This window comes from Seriola aureovittata, chromosome 1 (assembly GCF_021018895.1).
Source record: "Seriola aureovittata isolate HTS-2021-v1 ecotype China chromosome 1, ASM2101889v1, whole genome shotgun sequence".
Classification (NCBI taxonomy): Eukaryota; Metazoa; Chordata; class Actinopteri; order Carangiformes; family Carangidae; genus Seriola; species Seriola aureovittata.
Genome location: NC_079364.1, coordinates 13,642,216 through 13,660,486, shown reverse-complemented (window position 1 = coordinate 13,660,486; position 18,271 = coordinate 13,642,216). Strand labels below are relative to the sequence as shown.

Sequence of the window (18,271 nt, the reverse complement as noted above, 5' to 3'; positions counted from 1 at the left end):
GTTTACTGCAAATTGTAAGAAGTTAATTGAACTATTCATAGCATTATTTTTGAAAGCATCCTCACATGCTGTACACATAGCGGGTTTGAAGTATTGAAAATTGAAAAATTTGAGATCGTAGGCTAAATCAAGGGTCTGATACATAGAAAAAAATTATGAAAAGCTTACCAACTTATACTTTTTATTTACAAACTGCCAATAAAAAAAGCAGACATAACAACATGTCGACATATTGTAGGTACCGTATCAAGCACCCTCCTTGTGTTTACTATTCAAATAAAAATATCCGGGGAGCCTGATCAGTGTCATGATGCCTGAAGTAGTCCAGGACAGCGAGGACGTTAGATAAGCCGACAGTGACGTCCAGGAGGTGGGAGCTGTTTCTGAACGTGGCCAGCGGGCTGCAGCACTGACTCCACCGCGAGCCTGTCAAACACAACCAACACAGCCGACATGGCGGACTGGGGTGAGAAACTTAGTTGGGAAGGATAGCTATCTGTACACCATCCGCTACGACACAGGCTTTGTTTTAGGAGGCTAACACTCCCTTATTGTCAAACTTGCTCGTTAGATGTGGATTGGACTAACGAATTTCATGTTGTCGTTTTTACAGACGCTGACAACTTCGAGCCGGACGAGCCGATTAAAAAGGCGGCAGCGATGGACAAATGGGAAGGCGAAGACGAAGACGAAGACGTTAAGGTAAATTTACATGACAAACACTCACACGGTCAGTACTTTACGCAGCTAACGTTTGTCAGTTGAACGTTAATCGAGCGGTTAGCCGGTCCGATGAATGTGAAGCTAACGTTGGGTAGAAGCTCTCTAGCCCCGGCTGTGGTGCCATGCTCCACCGCAATCTCTGGCTGCCTGTCAGTCCCAACCCCCGTGTCTGTGTTAGCTTTGTGTTAGCTGACGGCTAACTCGTGTGGCTCTATCGGGCATGCTGTAGTAACTCCAGTTTAGCTAACGGTAGGCTCTACTCGGTTTTCAACTGTCGTAACGTACCGTTAACACAATGGATGTTAACGCACTAATAAATGGTTTGGATTAAACTGACTTTCTGAACGCTTATATTGTTTGTTTTTAGTTTGAAGTGGACAGTCACGGATGTAATTTTTGGGTAGCCGGGCGTAATTTGGATAACGTAGCTTGAAGCTAACCTCTTCCCGGGCCACTTAGCTAGCAAACTCGCTAGCTCCCCTGTCAGCTTGCGTCTAAAATGAGCTTTACCGTTAGGTAACCTCGACGATAGCGTCGTTAACCCAAGTGGTTTGGAATACTTGGTTAATATAGACGGTTATCTCATCATTGCCCAAGGGTGGTTGCATTAAATGATTGCGTGAGGTTAGTAATTGTGTCTTGTCCTGAATACCCACAGGTTGAGTTTCGTTTAACATGAGGCAGCATTAGCTTGCTAACCAACTTTAGCCACAATCACATGAAATCATCATCTGGGTTGATGACTCAACTGAGCCAAGAACTAGGCCTGGAAGTTTCCGACTTTACAACAGGCGTTTTGTAGGAGACTGGTTTTCAGTCGATGGTGCATTACAGGTGGTTATTACCTGAATGCTGACATTGTCGCTGTCCAGAAACCTCAGATAATTGACCCTGGGAAAGTACTGGTAGAGGCCTCTTCAATTGTTCAGGTTTCCGTCACATATGGTGCCCAAACTAAAGAAACTCATGATTTCATGTCCTCCGTAGTACAAACTGTGGTTTTATTCAGCAAGCAGGGTAAAATGTTTGTGGCAAACCAGGGTCTAACAGTCAATTACACAAATGAAAAGAATTTGTAATCTCAAGTGGATTGTGTTGAGTTATTCTTATATGTACAGTATGCTCAAATACAACAGCAGCTTGTGGAAACCCAGGCTATAAATAGGTCAAATAGTAATGTATATAACTCTGTGTTTTAAAGTAGAGTTAGTTATCCTACTAACAGTTTGTGAAGCACTAACTTTTTCTGATAAAGACTATGTGGGAAAGGCCTTTAATTCCTAGATGAAATTAAAGGATAGGATTTAAATGTTTAACGACTATGTAGATATTATTGGAGTGCAGTACTTGGCAGATCTTGAACTGTGTATTTGTACTTGGTTTTTGGATCAGTCCCCAACTAGTGCTTTCTCATGGCAGCATTAAGTAGGGCATGTGTATTTTAAATTATTTCCTCAATATTAATGTTGAGGTTTTCCAATAACAATATCCCAATATGGAAGGTGTACCCAAAATCACCCATAAAATAATTAAAAAATCAATGAGCCACACACCCCTGGTAAGATTCAAAGTCCTTAAATGTGTCAAACAAAAACTAACAACCGATTTTGTTTGTTTTTTAGTCTCCATTTGTACAGACTCATTCATCTGACAACAGATATTTGTAGAACAACAAAATATCATTTGAGATCAACTGATTTCACTGAAATGTTACAAATGAGGTTATTGAAATATCACCCATCTGTAGTATTAAGATATTTATTGCTCTGGATAGACTTGGATATATCCAGCATTACATACTTTTGTTGCCTACATTCCCTTGCTTATATTGTAACTAACTGTAATACTGTTTGTGTGTTAAATGGTCTTTGTATCCTCATTATTCAAATGTATTATATAAAACTTTCAATAGACTCATTTATTTTATAATTTATAAAGAAATTTACATATGTCTCAATTAATGATTTTTCCACTACTTGCTTATGTAGCCTGAATAATGATAACTATCCCACCTTTTTTATTTACAGGACAACTGGGATGATGAGGAGGAAGATGAGGAGAAAAAAGGAGAGGTGAAAAAAACAGGTTTGTATTTTTCACAAGAACTTGATGTATTCTACAGTATGTTAATCAGGGGCTAAATTGTCTGCTTTTTCTGAAATTTACATTTTGCCTATATTCCATTATTTTTCATTTTCAGAGACAAAAGTTTCTGAAAAGAAAAAATTGATTGAGAAGATCAAAGAGAAAGAAAACCGGTTAAAGAAGAAACAACAGGAGCTGAAGGAGAAAGAGATGGAGAATAAAGTGAGTCTTTCTTTTTTCTTTTTTTTGTTTCTTTTAATCTGTTATGTCTTTAACAGTTATAGTATAGCATTATAGTAACTATAATGCACAAAACTATTGTCCCCTCTGTCATCTCTAATGTTTTAATTTTGACTTTGTGGTATCTGTTAATACAGCAAGAGGAGCTCACTCCTGAAGAACAACTCGAAGAGAAGTTAAGAGTGAAGAAATTACAGGAAGACGCAGACTTGGAGCTAGCAAAAGATGCTTTTGGTAAGACAGCACTACCTTTCAATTAACAAAGAAAAAAAATATAAGTAGTTTTCCACAATACACATTACTTCAATTTGTGTACATCCGACTGCAAAACTAATGCATACCTTTTTAAGAGAGAATGCAATTTACACTCACCTGCCACTTTATTTGGTAAACCTTGATAGTACTGGGTTGGACCCCCTTTTGCCTTCAGAACTGCCTTAATTCTTTGTGACATAGATTCAACTAGGTGCTGGAAACATTCCTCAGAGGTTTTGGTCCATATTGACATGATAGCATCACGCAGTTGCTACAGATTTGTAGGCTGCACATCCATGATGCAAATCTCCCGTTCCACCACATCCCGAAGGTGCTCTGTTGGATTGAGATCTGGTGACTGTGGAGGCCATTTGAGTACAGTGAACTCATTGTCATGTTCAAGAAACCAGTTTGAGATGATTTCAGCTTTGTGACATGGCGCGCTATCCTGCTGGAAATAGCCATTAAAAGATGGGTACACTGTGGTCATAAAGGGATGGACATGCTCAGCAACACTACTCAGGTAGGCTGTGGCGTTTAAACATTGCTCAAGTGATACTTAGGGGCCCAAAGTGCGCCAAGAAAATAACCCTCATATAATTACACCACCACCACCTGCCTGAACCATTGATACAAGGCAGGATGGATCCATGCTTTCATGTTGTTTACACCAAATTCTGACCCTACCATCCGAATGTCGCAGCAGAAATCGAGACTCATTGGCCCAGGCAACGTTTTTTGAATCTTCTATTGTCCAATTTTGGTGAGCCTGTGCGAATTGTAATTCCTGTTCTTAGCTGACAGGAGTGGCCCCTGGTGTGGTCTTCTGCTGCTGTAGCCCATCTACTTCAAGGTTTGACATTTTGTGCATTCAGAGATGCTCTCCTGCATACCTCGGTTGTAACGAGTGGTTGTTTGAGTTACTGTTGACTTTCTATCTGCTCGAACCAGTCTGGCCATTGTCCTCTGACCTCTGGCATCAACAAGGCATTTTTGCCAGAGAACTGCCGCTCACTGGATATTTTCTTTTTTTCAGATCATTCTCTGTAAACCCTAGAGATGGTTGTGTGTGGAAATCCCAGTAGATCAGCAGTTTCTGAAATACACAGACCAGCCTGTCTGGCACCAACAACCATGTCACGTTCAAAGTTACTTAAATCACCTTTCTTCCCAATTCTGATGCTCGGTTTGAACATCAGCAGATCGTCAGACTATGTCTACATACCTAAATGCATTGAGTTGCTGCCATGTGATCGGCCTATTAGATATTTGCGTTGACGGGCAGTTGAGCAGGTGTACCTAATGAAGTGGCCAGTGAGTGTATATTTCATGTATAATTTGCTTGGCTTGTTGGATTGTTACCATGGAATTTCCTCTACTTTTCAAAAACGGATACCCTCTTGTTCATACTGTAGATGCAACATACTGTAACTCACGAATCATTTTAATTTTAACCTGTTCATATACTCATGCTTAGCTGTGTCATGTATGTAGACTTGGAATGTGTGTTCAGGACCTACAAAAATGTATGCTTTTCTGAGATATTATAGGCTTTTTCTTTCACCAAAAAAACCCTCTTTGTAACCAGTTTGTCATAACATATAAGCATTTTCTGAACCCTCACCAGTATTTACTTAGCCTGTCTCTTGTATGTGGTTTTACTAAAAGCAGAAGCATCATGAAGTAAGAATTTTTTTTTTAAACAGTTTTAGTTTTTGTAATTAATGTATGTTTAAAGAAGTGCATAGTGTTACCAAAATTTGCTTTTTTAGAAATAATAAACACCATATGACATTTTTCACTTTAATTATTCCAGTCTCTCATACATAGGTAACTAGAGTGTTACTCAGTAGAACGCATGGCAAACAATCCCATACATGTCTGTCAGATCGATAATTATCTGTATATGTACCAAACTGTACATTCATAGATCTCAACATCATTAATATGGTGAGAGGTCAGTCAGTTTGTGTTTGTTTTACATTAAGATCCATAGATTACTTCTTGAGAAATTAAGGAAAATATAGAAAAATGGCCTTTCTTGCAAGGTTAAGGGAAAAAAACACTCTCCTTTATGATGGATCGGCATCCTAAATTTAATGGGTTCTTCCCTGGCCCATGCTCCATCTCTACTGTTTTTAAATTACCACAATCCTATTTTGCCATTCCTGTGCTGTAAATGTTTTGATATTGCTGTAATCTCAGCACCCTGAAAATGTCAGCTCAAATTTACACCCTTAAGCAAAATTGTTGGTGTAAACACACTGGAGGTCCAATATAAAAGCATATACATCAAACTGCTTTTTACATTTTTTTTTCAGGTGTTAGCAGCACTTCGAACAGTGTTACTGGGATCGATGCCATGTGTCCATCTTCCAAAGAAGACTTCACAGAGTTTGAAAAATTGCTGAAAGAAAAGATATCCCAGTTTGAAAAATCTGTGCATTATTCAAGTTTCTTGGAGTCATTGTTTCGGGAACTCTGTATTTCATGTAAGTATCTTTTACACTAATTTTTACTGAACAATATTGATTGATACCCATATTTACCATGTCAGTCAAAGCAGGCTTGACCAATAACTGTTTTTTTTTTTTTTTCCTCTTACAGTGGAAGTAGATGACTTGAAGAAAATCAGTAATTCCCTGTCAGTCCTACTTAGTGAAAAACAGAAACAAGAAAAAGTGAGTGACTGCATCCTTGTATTTTGGTATTTTTTCAGATAAATTTAGATCTGTAGTATTCAGTAGGGGGTGCTGTTTAGCTTGCCTAGTCACTTCATGTCTGCTCGTAGTCGAAATATACTAGTTATATCCTTTTTAATATTCATCTGGTGTCTATACTGAATCTAAATAAACAGTGATATATTTGTTAATTCAAGTGTGATATGTAACATACCAGCTGAATACACATGAATAATTTAGTCTCTTACATTGTTCAACCAGAGGGCTCTCAGGTCAAATTAGAAAGCTGTTTTGCTGCAAATGTGTATTCATATATAATGTATATCGTTTTAAGTGACTTTTTATTTGCCTTTACAGCAAAACAAAGGAAAGAAGAAGAAGAAAGGGGTCGTAGCTGGAGGTGGGTTGAAAGCACAGCTGAGAGATGACCTTGACTATGCAGAGTTTGATGGTGGATACGCCCAAGACTATGAGGACTTCATGTGACACTGGCTCCATCACTACTGCCCTTTACCCCTCCCAACCCTCAGAAATGCAGCTGTACCTTCTCATGCTGTCCAGTGCCATCCTGGAAAATCTGAACTATGTGTTGCCCCCTTCATTTTGCTTCAATGACCAGAGGGAGTATACCAGGGAGCATACAGTCTCACCAACTCTTTATGTTCATACATATGGAATTGCCTTTTCTCTGTCTCATTCAGCCTCGACTCACACACACACATAATCATGTAGTAACTGTTGGGTGACCCAGCTTCAATGGAGAATACATTGTAACTGCTGTTGTCTGAGTTTTGCGGGGCGCATTTTTAATTAAATGTTGCTCCTGTCAAAATGGCAGATATAGTATTGCAGTTATAACTGTAGTGACATAGAAACACAAGGTTCTATGCAAATTCTTTAACCAGAATGTCATGTATATATTATAGGTCTCACTTACCTGTGGATGGTTCTTACAGGAAAGTATATAGTATCTATAACTTTGGTTGCCAAATGCAGAACAATTATTCAGTACATTATTCATCTTTATCTCTGGAAAGGTTGCATTGTAGGTGATTTTGAGACTGATGCAACATGTAAGTAGTAGTTGTGAGAGAGCACATGACATTCATTGTAAGATAAAAGGGATAGACAAGTATAATAAATGTGACTTTAAAACCTCACAGCCATTCTCTTGATACATCTCTGGAATATCCTTGAAAATTTGGAGCAAAGAGTGCTTAAAGGTATTTTTTGTGCATGACAAAAATGTAATTTACTAATTTGATTTGTACTAATGCAGAAAAAGTATGGATCAGGCAAGGGGATAAACTTGCTACAACTGGTCTCCTAATCATTGCTTCTGCAGGCTTGTATCAAGTGTGATGAGGAGCGGGGGCTTATGGGCTTCACCCCACCATGTCTTCATATGGGCTACAGTTAGTTGAAAGGGGCATATTTCTCCTTTTCTTTTCTAGCAATTGACCAGTTTCAATGTTACATGGACAATTGGATACATTATAACGTGGAAAATACAGCATCTGCAGTGTTTTATAAGCATCTAATTTAATAAATCACTGGTCAAAAGGATAAGTTGTCTTTTTGTCTTTGTTTACAACATCAAGGAAAGAATCTTGAAAGTAATAACCAATTGCAGATTTTAAGGCATGTGTAATAAATACTCTATTTACAGTTTCAAGTAAATATTTACGACAGTACAGTTGAAAATGTAGAGTAAGACAGAAAAATCAGATGGCTTAGCTTTGTTCAGTTACATATTCATTGATTTTGGAAAAAAAAAAGTCAATATAAAATATTTGTATCAAAATGTGGTTAACACTATCCACTCATCTCCATTGTAGGTATTCATTTGGTCTCCCATGTTGACCTTCAGTGTTGCTTAGCTTGTGGCATCCGTGCGTCTTCCTGTAGGATTTCTGGTGCTACGTCTACGACTGCTGCGAGGTGCATTGGCCCTCTGCCGGCGTCGGTTCTGCCTGCCTTCTCCTCTCACCACACTTGTTACTGTCTGACCTTGAGAACTCTGCTGTGCCTGGAAGACACTCTGTCGTGACACCTCACGATCTCCACAGGTGAACGTCAGTGCCACACCCTCGTTGCTCTTCATGACACGAGATGTACCATCAGAAGTGCCATCAAAGCAGCGTCCAAGAGCAATCTCTTTAGCTGTGCGGGGATCCTGGTCTGTCACTGTATAAATTCCATAGTTATGGCCAAGAGGGTCAAGAGGCGCTAGCATGGTGAACTCATTGGTGTCATTGTTGACGGCTAGGGGCAGGTGGTTGACCAGATATTCCTGAAGCATTGTGTTGACATGATCTCTCTTGCAGCTTCCTTGCGGAATCACCTTCACCAGGGTACGATCGACACGCTCTTGATCATACAGCATCCCACTGCATTTGAACTCCAAACACACAGCTGATACAGTTGTCTGGTCCATGTCACGGATGCTGCGACTATCTCGGAGTCCATAGAGCTGGCCCACTGTCTTGGGATGGGTGCCACCCATGTTGCGGGACCGCACATTGATCTCATGTGGGCTGTTGATTTTTACTTTAATGTAGCAGGCACGGTATTCCATGGGCTTGGGCCACCAGCTCAGGTAGTCTTCTGTCCAGCTCATAGGGTCATCTTCATTGAACGGCACTGTGTTGTAATCATAGCGGTCACCTTCCACTCTTGAGAAGCGAAAGTGTGCTGCACTGAATGGGGCTTCCTCACATTCTTTCAATTTCTCAAATGCATACACTGGTCCGTTGCTTTCCTCAGCTGTGTTGGGACTTGGTTTTGCCACATTAATGCTGAATGCTGTTTTCTTCACCCTGGGGTCTTCATGGTCAGTTCGTTTGTAGTTCAGTTTACCCAGGTAAGGTTGGGGCACTCCAACAAGGTTGGGATTGAGTTTGGGAGCAGAAGGGACAGCCTCTAGTTCCTCCCCTGCAAGGTTGGCCATGACATAGGCAGAGTATGCATCAGCTTTTTGTTCATCACAGAAGGCAGGAAGACAGGCACCATTGGAGCCAGTGATGACACTATCAAATCGGCCCCAGGCACGTGGGTTTGAGGAGTAGCCGGCTGTGGGCTCCATGTTTATGAGACTCACCACAACTCCCTCCACCTGCTCACTGGGCATGAAGCGCTCACTGCGGAAGGCCCTCACTTTCACATAGCACCTGCGGTTCTCTGGGACGTCCAGGTTAAACAGCCGTCTCTCTCTGATCTCCATGTTACCAATCAGAAAGGTTCTCTCCTCCCTTTTGCCTCTTCTTTTCTTCTCCACCTGTAGACTTCCCTCCTCCTCCCAGAGCCCAGTATCAGGGTTCAGTGACCACAGCTTCATGGTGTTAAGATGCTCAGGCATCGTCACCTGAGCAGAATCCAAGAGCACCTTTACTTCACCTGCGTTCAAGGGCTCATTGTTTTCCTCACCCCTGAAGTCAACTGAGAACATACCGTAGGTTCTCAGTGGCAGGGTATCTCCTTCATCTCCCACAAAATTGAGATCACTTTGTGCTGCAGCAGCTGTGGAAACGTCTCTTGGGTCAAGAAATGTTACACTAGCATTGACGTTGCCCATATAGACCTCTCCATTCTCCTTATAGAAGGAATGGGGAGGAATCTGGAGCTGAACCATGGCCTCCTGGCCCTCCACCTCCCCAAGCTCCAGAGTGCTGGTTTCTGTGGAGCTGATGGTGACAGGAGCTTTCTTTCTTAGAAGTTTGATCTCATGGTAAACAGCCCCTCCTTTGGTGTTAAATGGAAGTACCTTGGTGGTGTTGACAAATTTCTGCATGTTGTCCACAAATGTCAGGACTAGCCTCTCTGTGTCTGGAGGGACCTGGATGGAGAAGGTACCTTTGTAGCCTGTGCGACTAATTCTGACTCCATTCATAAAAATATGGCCAAACCTCATTGGCTCACCATTGTCTGCAGCAATGGCCCTACCATGCACAATAGCCTTGGTGTCCACACATTTCTGGCAGCCACACTCAGTCACCACCATGGTGGGCAGCTGGTAACCTTGGCATGTTAGCTGCCTCTCCTCCATCTTTTCCACGCCACAGCAATAAACCACTTTGTCTTTGCACCGGATGCCATTGTCCAGCTGTCCAGTACATGTACTGGAGGGACACTTGCCCACATCATAGTAGAATGAGTTTGTGCTGTTTTGGTAGCAGTCATGTGGAAGACGGATGAGGTGGGATTCAGGCTTTGGGTTACATGAATGCTCATTTCTACCTGTGTTTGAGATGCAGAAATCAAAATATTAATTAAGTTTTATCATACTGCCATCTTTCTTGAGTTAAATACAGTATGTACCCCATTGTGATTACTCTGCTTAATGCTCACAAAGTCTGTTTTTTTCACATTCCTGTGTATTAAATATATTTAGAAATTTAACGAGAACACACCTAAGACTTTGAGTGTAGCTGGTTTGGTCTTAATAGCCCCAGATGCGCCACTTGCTCTGCAGTAGTACTCCCCGGCCTGCTCAGGACGCAGACCTTTGAGGACCAAGGTGTTCTCAGACTGCTTCTCCATGAGACTGTTGTTATGAAACCTGTTAGTTCACAGAGAAGGAAAGACAGCAGAAGCAAAGGCATGAAATAAATCATAGTTTAGATTTGAAATTAAAAAAAACAACAGTGAATGACTCTGTCAACTATGATTTCAATATAACAAGTCTTACCACTGGTACTTGTCTGGCTGTGGCGTTCCCGCTACTTTGCAGCAAAAGGCAGCAGTTTGTCCCTGCCTCCTGGCCTTGCTCTCAGGGTTGCTCAACACATGAAGCTTCTCTGGCATATGACAGTTGGAGATAAAATTACATATTAGCTTTTAGTTTCCTTATATGCTTTGCAAACTTCTTGTCAGTAAAAATGTAGCTCAAAAATATTTTTATATCTTAATCTGATACAGCTCCAATGGTAATGTGAACCATAGTCAAATATTTTGCTGTGAAACCCCATCTACTGTACCTGTTCTTTTTAGTTGGACACTGAGGACTGAGGTGTGTTCAGCACTGTTGGGGACAACAACGTTGAGGGTGGCATGACCCTGCAGGCTGACTGTCAGCGTGGTGTTGCCATCAGGGCAGATACCAGGGATGCGGAAATGTCCGTTGTGGTCAGTAAGGGTAAGGAGCTTGCCATAGCGAAGGATGGTAGCCCCTACAGCAATGAGACCTCCAGCACCACGTACAGAACCCAACAGGATGTGCTCTTCACACATGCATGTGTCACACTCAGCATTCGCCCTCCCCATTACACACTGCAGGGAACAATCTAAAGAGAAAAACAAAAAAATACGAAGTTGAGTGATTCACAGGTTTTAATTCACGACCTGACTGAATTGAATCAAAGAAGTCAGGGTCTGTAAAACTAAACTGACACTAACTTACCTGCTTTTGGACACTCATGTCCATTGCATGCCTTCCCTTCTACTTTAGGTCCACTGCAAGGCACAGAGTGAGACTGGCAGTTTCTTGAGCGAACTTGGACCCCCAATTGACCACAGAGGGCAGGACATGGGCTCCATCCTGACCACGGCCCCCAAGTACCCTGAGTTTTCACACTGTTATCTGTTGGAAAATAGATTATTAATAATATTCAAATCATCATCATGAAACGAAATGTGTTATTATTTGTATGTGTATTAGCAGAAAATGGTTAGAAGCAGGAAAAAGTCAATCTTTTAAAAAGCATTCAAGGACTCCATGAATGAATATCAAAGGCGCTATGAGACAAACCTTTGGGACATAAGAAGCGGACTGCGTAGTTGGAGCAGTTGCGTTCGGGACCTTGCTCCACATTGAGGCACCAGAAGCCCACAGTGGGGTCTGCATGGACCTTCTCCCCAGTTTCACGGGCTGGGACCCATTCAGTGGTTCTGGCTTCGATTGCCCGTGGAGTCTCACACACTCGGGCGCGGTAATAGAAACGAATGGCCTCCAGCTGCTCATAGTCCCCCCGGCCTCCGGGGTGATCGACATTGAACCATGTGGTCCACTCAAAGTTTTCTAGACACATATAGAGCACAAAAATAGACATGGCCTGAGTAGCAGCTCATTCTGTGTTCAGCATATCTACCACAAGTTAGGAATATGACTAAACCAATAAAAAGACCTCATACACTTTTCATTTGGTTTAGGATTTTGGAAGTTACCATCAGAGTGATATACCGCAGGACCAGACTCTTTGTTGTCCTTTCTCCATGATCCTGCAACAGACAAAACATAATGTGTGATTAATGCCTTAACTGTGTCTTACATGATAAGTAACATTCATATTGGCAATGTGCTTTAATTATTATTCCAAATGTTGTTTTCTTGAAAGCATAATTTAATGTCTGTGAAATGCATTTAACGTAAACATGAAAGCAATTATTAATGACTTGGCAGCTGTAATTCAGTTTTGACACTCATTGAAAAAACCTAAATAAATCTGCAAGAAGGAACATATTTTTAGCTGTAGACCAATTTTTGTAGAAAAAAATCCAACTAAATCATACATTAACCTTCAATTTTCCCTTGACTTTACATTGTTAAATTTGTCTGTTTTAACATTCTGCCTCCAATCTCATTAGACTGCAATGCACAACTGTCTGTATTTTGATGTGTATACATGTGCAAATGTCTCAATCTGACTGTTACTTGTGTGTGTATGTTGTATATGAAGGGTGTGGTGTCTTTCTGTACACATGTGCCACTAACAAGAGTCTTGTCATCTAGGTGAGAGACCCACCTTGAGCAGTAACAACAGAGGCTGCGGTGATTCCCAGGATGAGGAGAAGAGACCTCAGTGACATTTTCACACTCTGTCGCTACGTCTGGCCCTTGAACTTTCACCTCTGGTAAGTGTGTGTTTCACACTAGGAGCTCCAAAGAAGATAGAGTCCAGCAGCAGAAACTCCTGGTGGGAAGATTATGATAAAACATGGGGAAGAAACATAAGATGAGCCAATGATCCATGTTACCAATGTTCAATATTGCATTTTAATGTTGTTTTTAAACACATACTGTACACTCCTGTGGATGTGAGACAAAAAATATACTTACGTACTACTTAAAATTGGGTTTTATTGTTAAACTTTAATAAACTGAATTAAATAATAGTTCCTATCAAGAACTAAAAAAAATTTGCTTGTAAGGATTCTGTTCCATGCTTTTTGTCTTTCTGAGGTTTTAGGGTGAAAAAACATGGCTGGACAGAGCCCCCCACTCAGATTACACATCTGTGTTAGCCATCACCATTTGTCAGGGGAACAGTCAAACATTTCTGCATCCACTGACGAAACACTGGCAACACAATCCAAACACCCACACACACACACACATACGTATACACACACACACACACACACACACACACAATTTGCATTTGGTTTATTACACTGGCAAAAGTGTAAATGACATACTATTTAGTCACCGTTTATTTTAAGGTGAAAGACTATTGATTATATAATGAATACATTAATTAAGTTTGAACAGGAGGAGTTACATGCAGTAGATTAGAGTACAGTGAAATTATAATGACTATTAGCAGATATGCAACTTCAACAGTAATCTGAAATAAAGACAATAAAGACGAAGATTCAAATGCAAATAATACTATTCAAATTACGGGCTCTGAAATCAGAATGAACTGTCCACTTTCTGCAACATACAGTGGGGTTCAAAAGACTGAGACCACTTTCCCATTCATTCACTGTAGTTTAAACTTAAACCACTAAAGCAGTTGACTATTTTACTGATACTGTTTTTAATCATGCATGCAATAACAGCCCAGTTGCATTCACATTGTGGTATTCCTACTGCTGCCTTTATATTTTAAAGTATATAGTTATAACAGATTGAGACAGACGCATTATCTTATTTAATAATCTGCTCTTTCCTTACCTTCTTGTTGATTTCACTATCCTGTTTTTTTTGTTTTTTTTAGGAATGTCCTTCTGTACCCTCTTTTTTCTTTCTTTATATATCTGTCTCACATGTCTCTCCTCCACCTCTGTTCTTCACTCTGGTTCAACACACTCCCTCACATTTTTATACCTCTCGGCCTCTCGGCCTCGGGCACCCCTGCCTCTCCTCCCTCCTCTCTTGGCAGTGTGCCACAGCGTCTTTTGATTACATTATTATCCCTATAATTTATCACCCTCATTGTACAACCATGACACGCTGTGGTTATTAAATAGTGCTACATATGAAAGAGGGACAGTCAGGGGGTCTGAGTAATAAATGCTGGTGTTAATAAATTGACCCCCTGTTCAAGATCAATGCTGATTGAGGTAAACTGGGCATTTGTCTTTTCCTCTGCTCTCAGCCTGAATGTTTCTGTTTCATGACTCTGCATGCAGAGCGTACACTGCATGCTGATGACAGAAGTGGATCCAATAAGCACATTGGCTTTCAAATATGTTATAAATAAAGCACCATAAAACACATTTTAGAGTCAATGTACATTTACAGTAATTCTTGACAAATCTTTCTTTCTTTATTGTCACATAATTTTGATTTTTTTTAATTTATGTTGACATTTATACCATGTGAAGAAGCAATTTATTTAGAAAACACTTGAAAATGGACATTGAGTTACTTTTTTTTAAATGTCAAATGTCAAGTGGATTTGAACACAAGAACTGAGACCTTCATAAATAACATTATGCTCCTGGTTTTTACATCTTGTGCAGCTATGCATTTACACTTTGTTATATAATGTTACTACAGTTGCTACAGTTACATGTCTGGCAGTGTGATTAGAGGCCATTTTATTTCACAGTCTATGTGCAGTCACACAGTGTAAGTCTTATATATAGATTTTTAGACTGATTGCTGAGCGAATATTATATTTTAAAAAAATGTTTTAACTCATGTTACTATAAAAACATTTTACCAAAGAACATTAATCAAAACCTTGTTTCAGTTGGAGCATAAAGTCAGTCAGCAAACAGTTATTTAATACATCCAGCAGATACAGAGTAACATTATCATCCTTTTAAAGTTTTGTTTCTGGCCTGGCAAATATAAGTCCAATCTTCACCCATGTATGGCTTTTTAGCTACTAAATGCTCCACTATGTTCACAGACTAGTCGCTAACTGTGTCTGCTGTTTGGTGCTGGGCAGGTAGAGTACAGGATTTTTAGAGCTTTTTCACTGAAAACAACTGGCTAATGTGGCCTAAAACAGCAGCGAGAGTGTGAACCAAAACAGTACAGCTGCAGGCCAGAACACCAAAACAATCGGCTAAAAGATAATAGGAAGGGTGATAAGTCTCTGTGCGATCATCCCTTTCATATTGCACTTATTCATTTAATATCACAGTGTAGAGAAAGAGTCAGAGACAGGGAGGATGTGGAGCAGATTCTAAAAACACAGACATGTCATGTCTGTTAGAGATCCTGTAATCACCAGGATCTGTTGTTTTTCCACACAACATTCATTAGCTGACCTCATCTTGTCAATTACAAGGCAAAGAACACCCAGAAGGGGAAGAATTTAACCTGGTGCCGCACCTCAGTCTTTCCAGGCTTCTTTCAGTTCCCAGGCCAGGTGAAGGGACCAATGACGGGTGTCAGCAGCTAAGTTAGCTTTCAAATGGGGTCATTTTGTGGATACATAAAGTAAAGTGTGCTTGTAATGTGTAGACATTACCTTCGACAGGGAATGAAGAGGAACCAGCCTCAGCAAAACAGGGAAAAGAAACAGTCCTCACTATGTTTAGTGAGGACAAGTTTATGGCACTTTTTAGGTCATCAAAGGACTTCATGTCTTCATAAACAAGGAGGACAGAGGTGGGGGGTAATGATGTGAGGATAGGAAAGTGAGAGAAGCGAGAACGGATACACAAACACAAATACACAAAGTTTGGTCTCTTGGCAACAGACACAGTCCATGTTCTGCCAAACAACAACTGGATTCCAGACAGGTAAATCATGTTGGGCAAAGAATCTGTGCAATTACATCAAGTGGGACTGTTTATGAAAGTGATGATTTTCATTAGTTTCCTTTTTTTGTCATGATTTAAACAAGCTCCACTATGTCATGCAGAAGGTGAAAGTTTTCGGTCATCAGGTTGGTATTCACTCAACCTCTAGCAACATCTGTCATCAACAATAAATACTTTACTTAACAGCGAACATTTTATATGACCAAAAAAATTGTTTCATCGGTTCGTTTATTTTTTCTGTTTGGTTTCACCATTTGTTTCATTTCAGTGTGTTATCAGACACTAGACATTAGAGCACATTATTACATTTACTACTTACTTACATTATTTTTTAGGTACTTTACTGAGTTGTTAAAAAAAACTCTGCCCAACTACAACACCAAAATGTTGCTTACATGATAATTAATCAGTCCAAAACACAAAATGTATAATAACGTCACACTGACATGGGACATTCTATTGCATAATGAGCAAGTTTGATAAAAATTATGTTGACAATACTGTACTATTGCTCATAAGTTTTACAATACTTAAATGGTATATTTATATTAATGCAAATTCAATGTTTTATTACTACTTTTACTTTGGTAAAGGAGTGTGAATTCTTCACTTGGTGTTTAGTTTTTCTCAATCATTTTCTCAATCATTTGACATAAAATTACAGGTCTTGCTATTGAGAATAACTCCTTCAACAAAGTATAAATTCCTGCAGTGTTTGTGGTCGACACAACAGAATCACATGTAGAGGATACCTGTCAGTCACATTAAGAGTGGGGGTTCTTTCATGTTAATACATATGTAGGTTCTAACTGGCAACTCTACACCATTGTTATTTGAGCTCGGAACAAAAACATAAATAAAAGCAACATCCTGACCTGACATACCATCAATTACTGCGCCAAGCTGGAGTCCATCCCGTGACAGAGGTTGTATAACCAGAAACAGAACAAACAATACTGAACTACAAACACCAGATTTGATCACACCGACTCATGTCTGTTGGAACCCAGAAGTTAATGACCAAGGTAGATAGTCATACTATAGACATATAGATACTTTGCAGATTTAGAATAATAAAACATACAATGAATAAATAAATGATGCCATTATAGGTTACGTCTTGTTAATCCTTCAGGGGAAATTCACAAGCTACTAAAGGGCGTACAAAGTCATTTAAATTAGCTCAAAGTTACCGGCTGCAACACTGAAGTTTGGTATTTTAATTATATTTTGATACTTCTGTACTTTTACTTCTATAATCTTGACTTTTAATTTTAATGCAGTATTTCTACACAGTGGTACTGCTACTTTCACTTAAGTAAAAGATCTGAGCACTTCTTCCACCACTGCATTTAACTTATGCTTAACAGTATTTATGCTCAACAGAAGGTTTTAACCTGACAGTGTCAACATGCTATAATCGGTACGTTATGAATGAAGCTGTGTCAGTTATCTCAGTCTAATCTTAATAACAATCTGCCAGTGGGGTGTAGCTCTTGAGCTACTCTTTTTCTCTTCCATGAGGCTTTCTGTTCATCATCAATGACAGAAGTTGACTGTTTTCATCAGCGATGTAATTCTTATACGCTGAAAGATGATGTCCTTCCCCAAAAGTCAAACATTTTGACTTCCTTATGTTTTGGTAATTTCCTTGAATCTGGATAGCTTTTTTTTTTTCTTTCTTCCCTAAACAGACTTAAAGGAAGTAGAGTGGGCTCTCTCCCTCTGTGTGATACTGGGCCCCTAACGACAGTAGCAGAAGTTGCTCTGCATACTTTCACTGGTAGAGTCATTAAAGGGACCAACACTGTTCCCCCACCAGTGCTCTTTGCCTAACCTCTGCCTCCTCTATGTCCTGCTCTGCTCTGGAAAAATATTTCATGTCTCAGTGTCTGTCTTGGCTACAGGGGTCTCTGTTTAACCAGTGGCAACCAATACACTAAAATACTGTACTCAAGAGATTAAAGAATAAGTTCACATTTCTTCAAATCTTAATATTAAAACAATATTCTCATTCACATTCATTTGTACTTTCAAAACAAGGACATAGATTTGCATGTCGACGGTAGGGATATGTCCCTATCAATATTTTTTGGAGGACAGAATTTTCCCTACCAATATTTGAGTTAACTTATTCGCACTATGTTTGGAGTGAAGTCATATTACATTATTAAAATGTGCCCTCCAAGAGGCTACGACTCCAAGAAAAAAAACAATTTAGGCATGCTAACATTTGATTGAGTGAAAGGATGGTGGCTATCTGAAGGCTTACGTCATGTGAGAGTATCACAGTAGTACTATTTATTTCTTGCTATACTATGACTTTTTATGACTTCTTATGCCAT

The 18,271-nt window shown here is 39.9% G+C and overlaps 2 protein-coding genes across 2 annotated transcripts; one reads left to right on the top strand and one right to left on the bottom strand.

Annotated features, from left to right (window-relative positions):
• Positions 1–327: 327 nt before the first annotated feature.
• On the top strand, positions 328–7,144 carry eif3jb (eukaryotic translation initiation factor 3, subunit Jb). The gene is made up of 8 exons (XM_056376986.1): positions 328–466; positions 614–702; positions 2,751–2,808; positions 2,924–3,030; positions 3,186–3,282; positions 5,625–5,795; positions 5,911–5,984; positions 6,342–7,144. Exons 1-8 carry the CDS (start codon positions 454–456, stop codon positions 6,468–6,470), a joined length of 738 nt encoding a protein of 245 aa, XP_056232961.1. The 5' UTR covers positions 328–453; the 3' UTR covers positions 6,471–7,144.
• Positions 7,145–7,504: 360 nt separating this feature from the next.
• cilp (cartilage intermediate layer protein, nucleotide pyrophosphohydrolase) lies at positions 7,505–13,990 on the bottom strand. The gene is made up of 9 exons (XM_056376976.1): positions 13,879–13,990; positions 12,725–12,892; positions 12,147–12,200; positions 11,731–12,000; positions 11,383–11,562; positions 10,961–11,266; positions 10,672–10,780; positions 10,394–10,542; positions 7,505–10,220 (listed from the first exon to the last, which is right to left on the bottom strand). The coding sequence occupies exons 2-9, from the start codon at positions 12,786–12,788 to the stop codon at positions 7,861–7,863; spliced, it is 3,492 nt and encodes a 1,163-aa protein (XP_056232951.1). The 5' UTR covers positions 12,789–12,892; positions 13,879–13,990; the 3' UTR covers positions 7,505–7,860.
• Between the last annotated feature and the right edge of the window lie 4,281 nt (positions 13,991–18,271).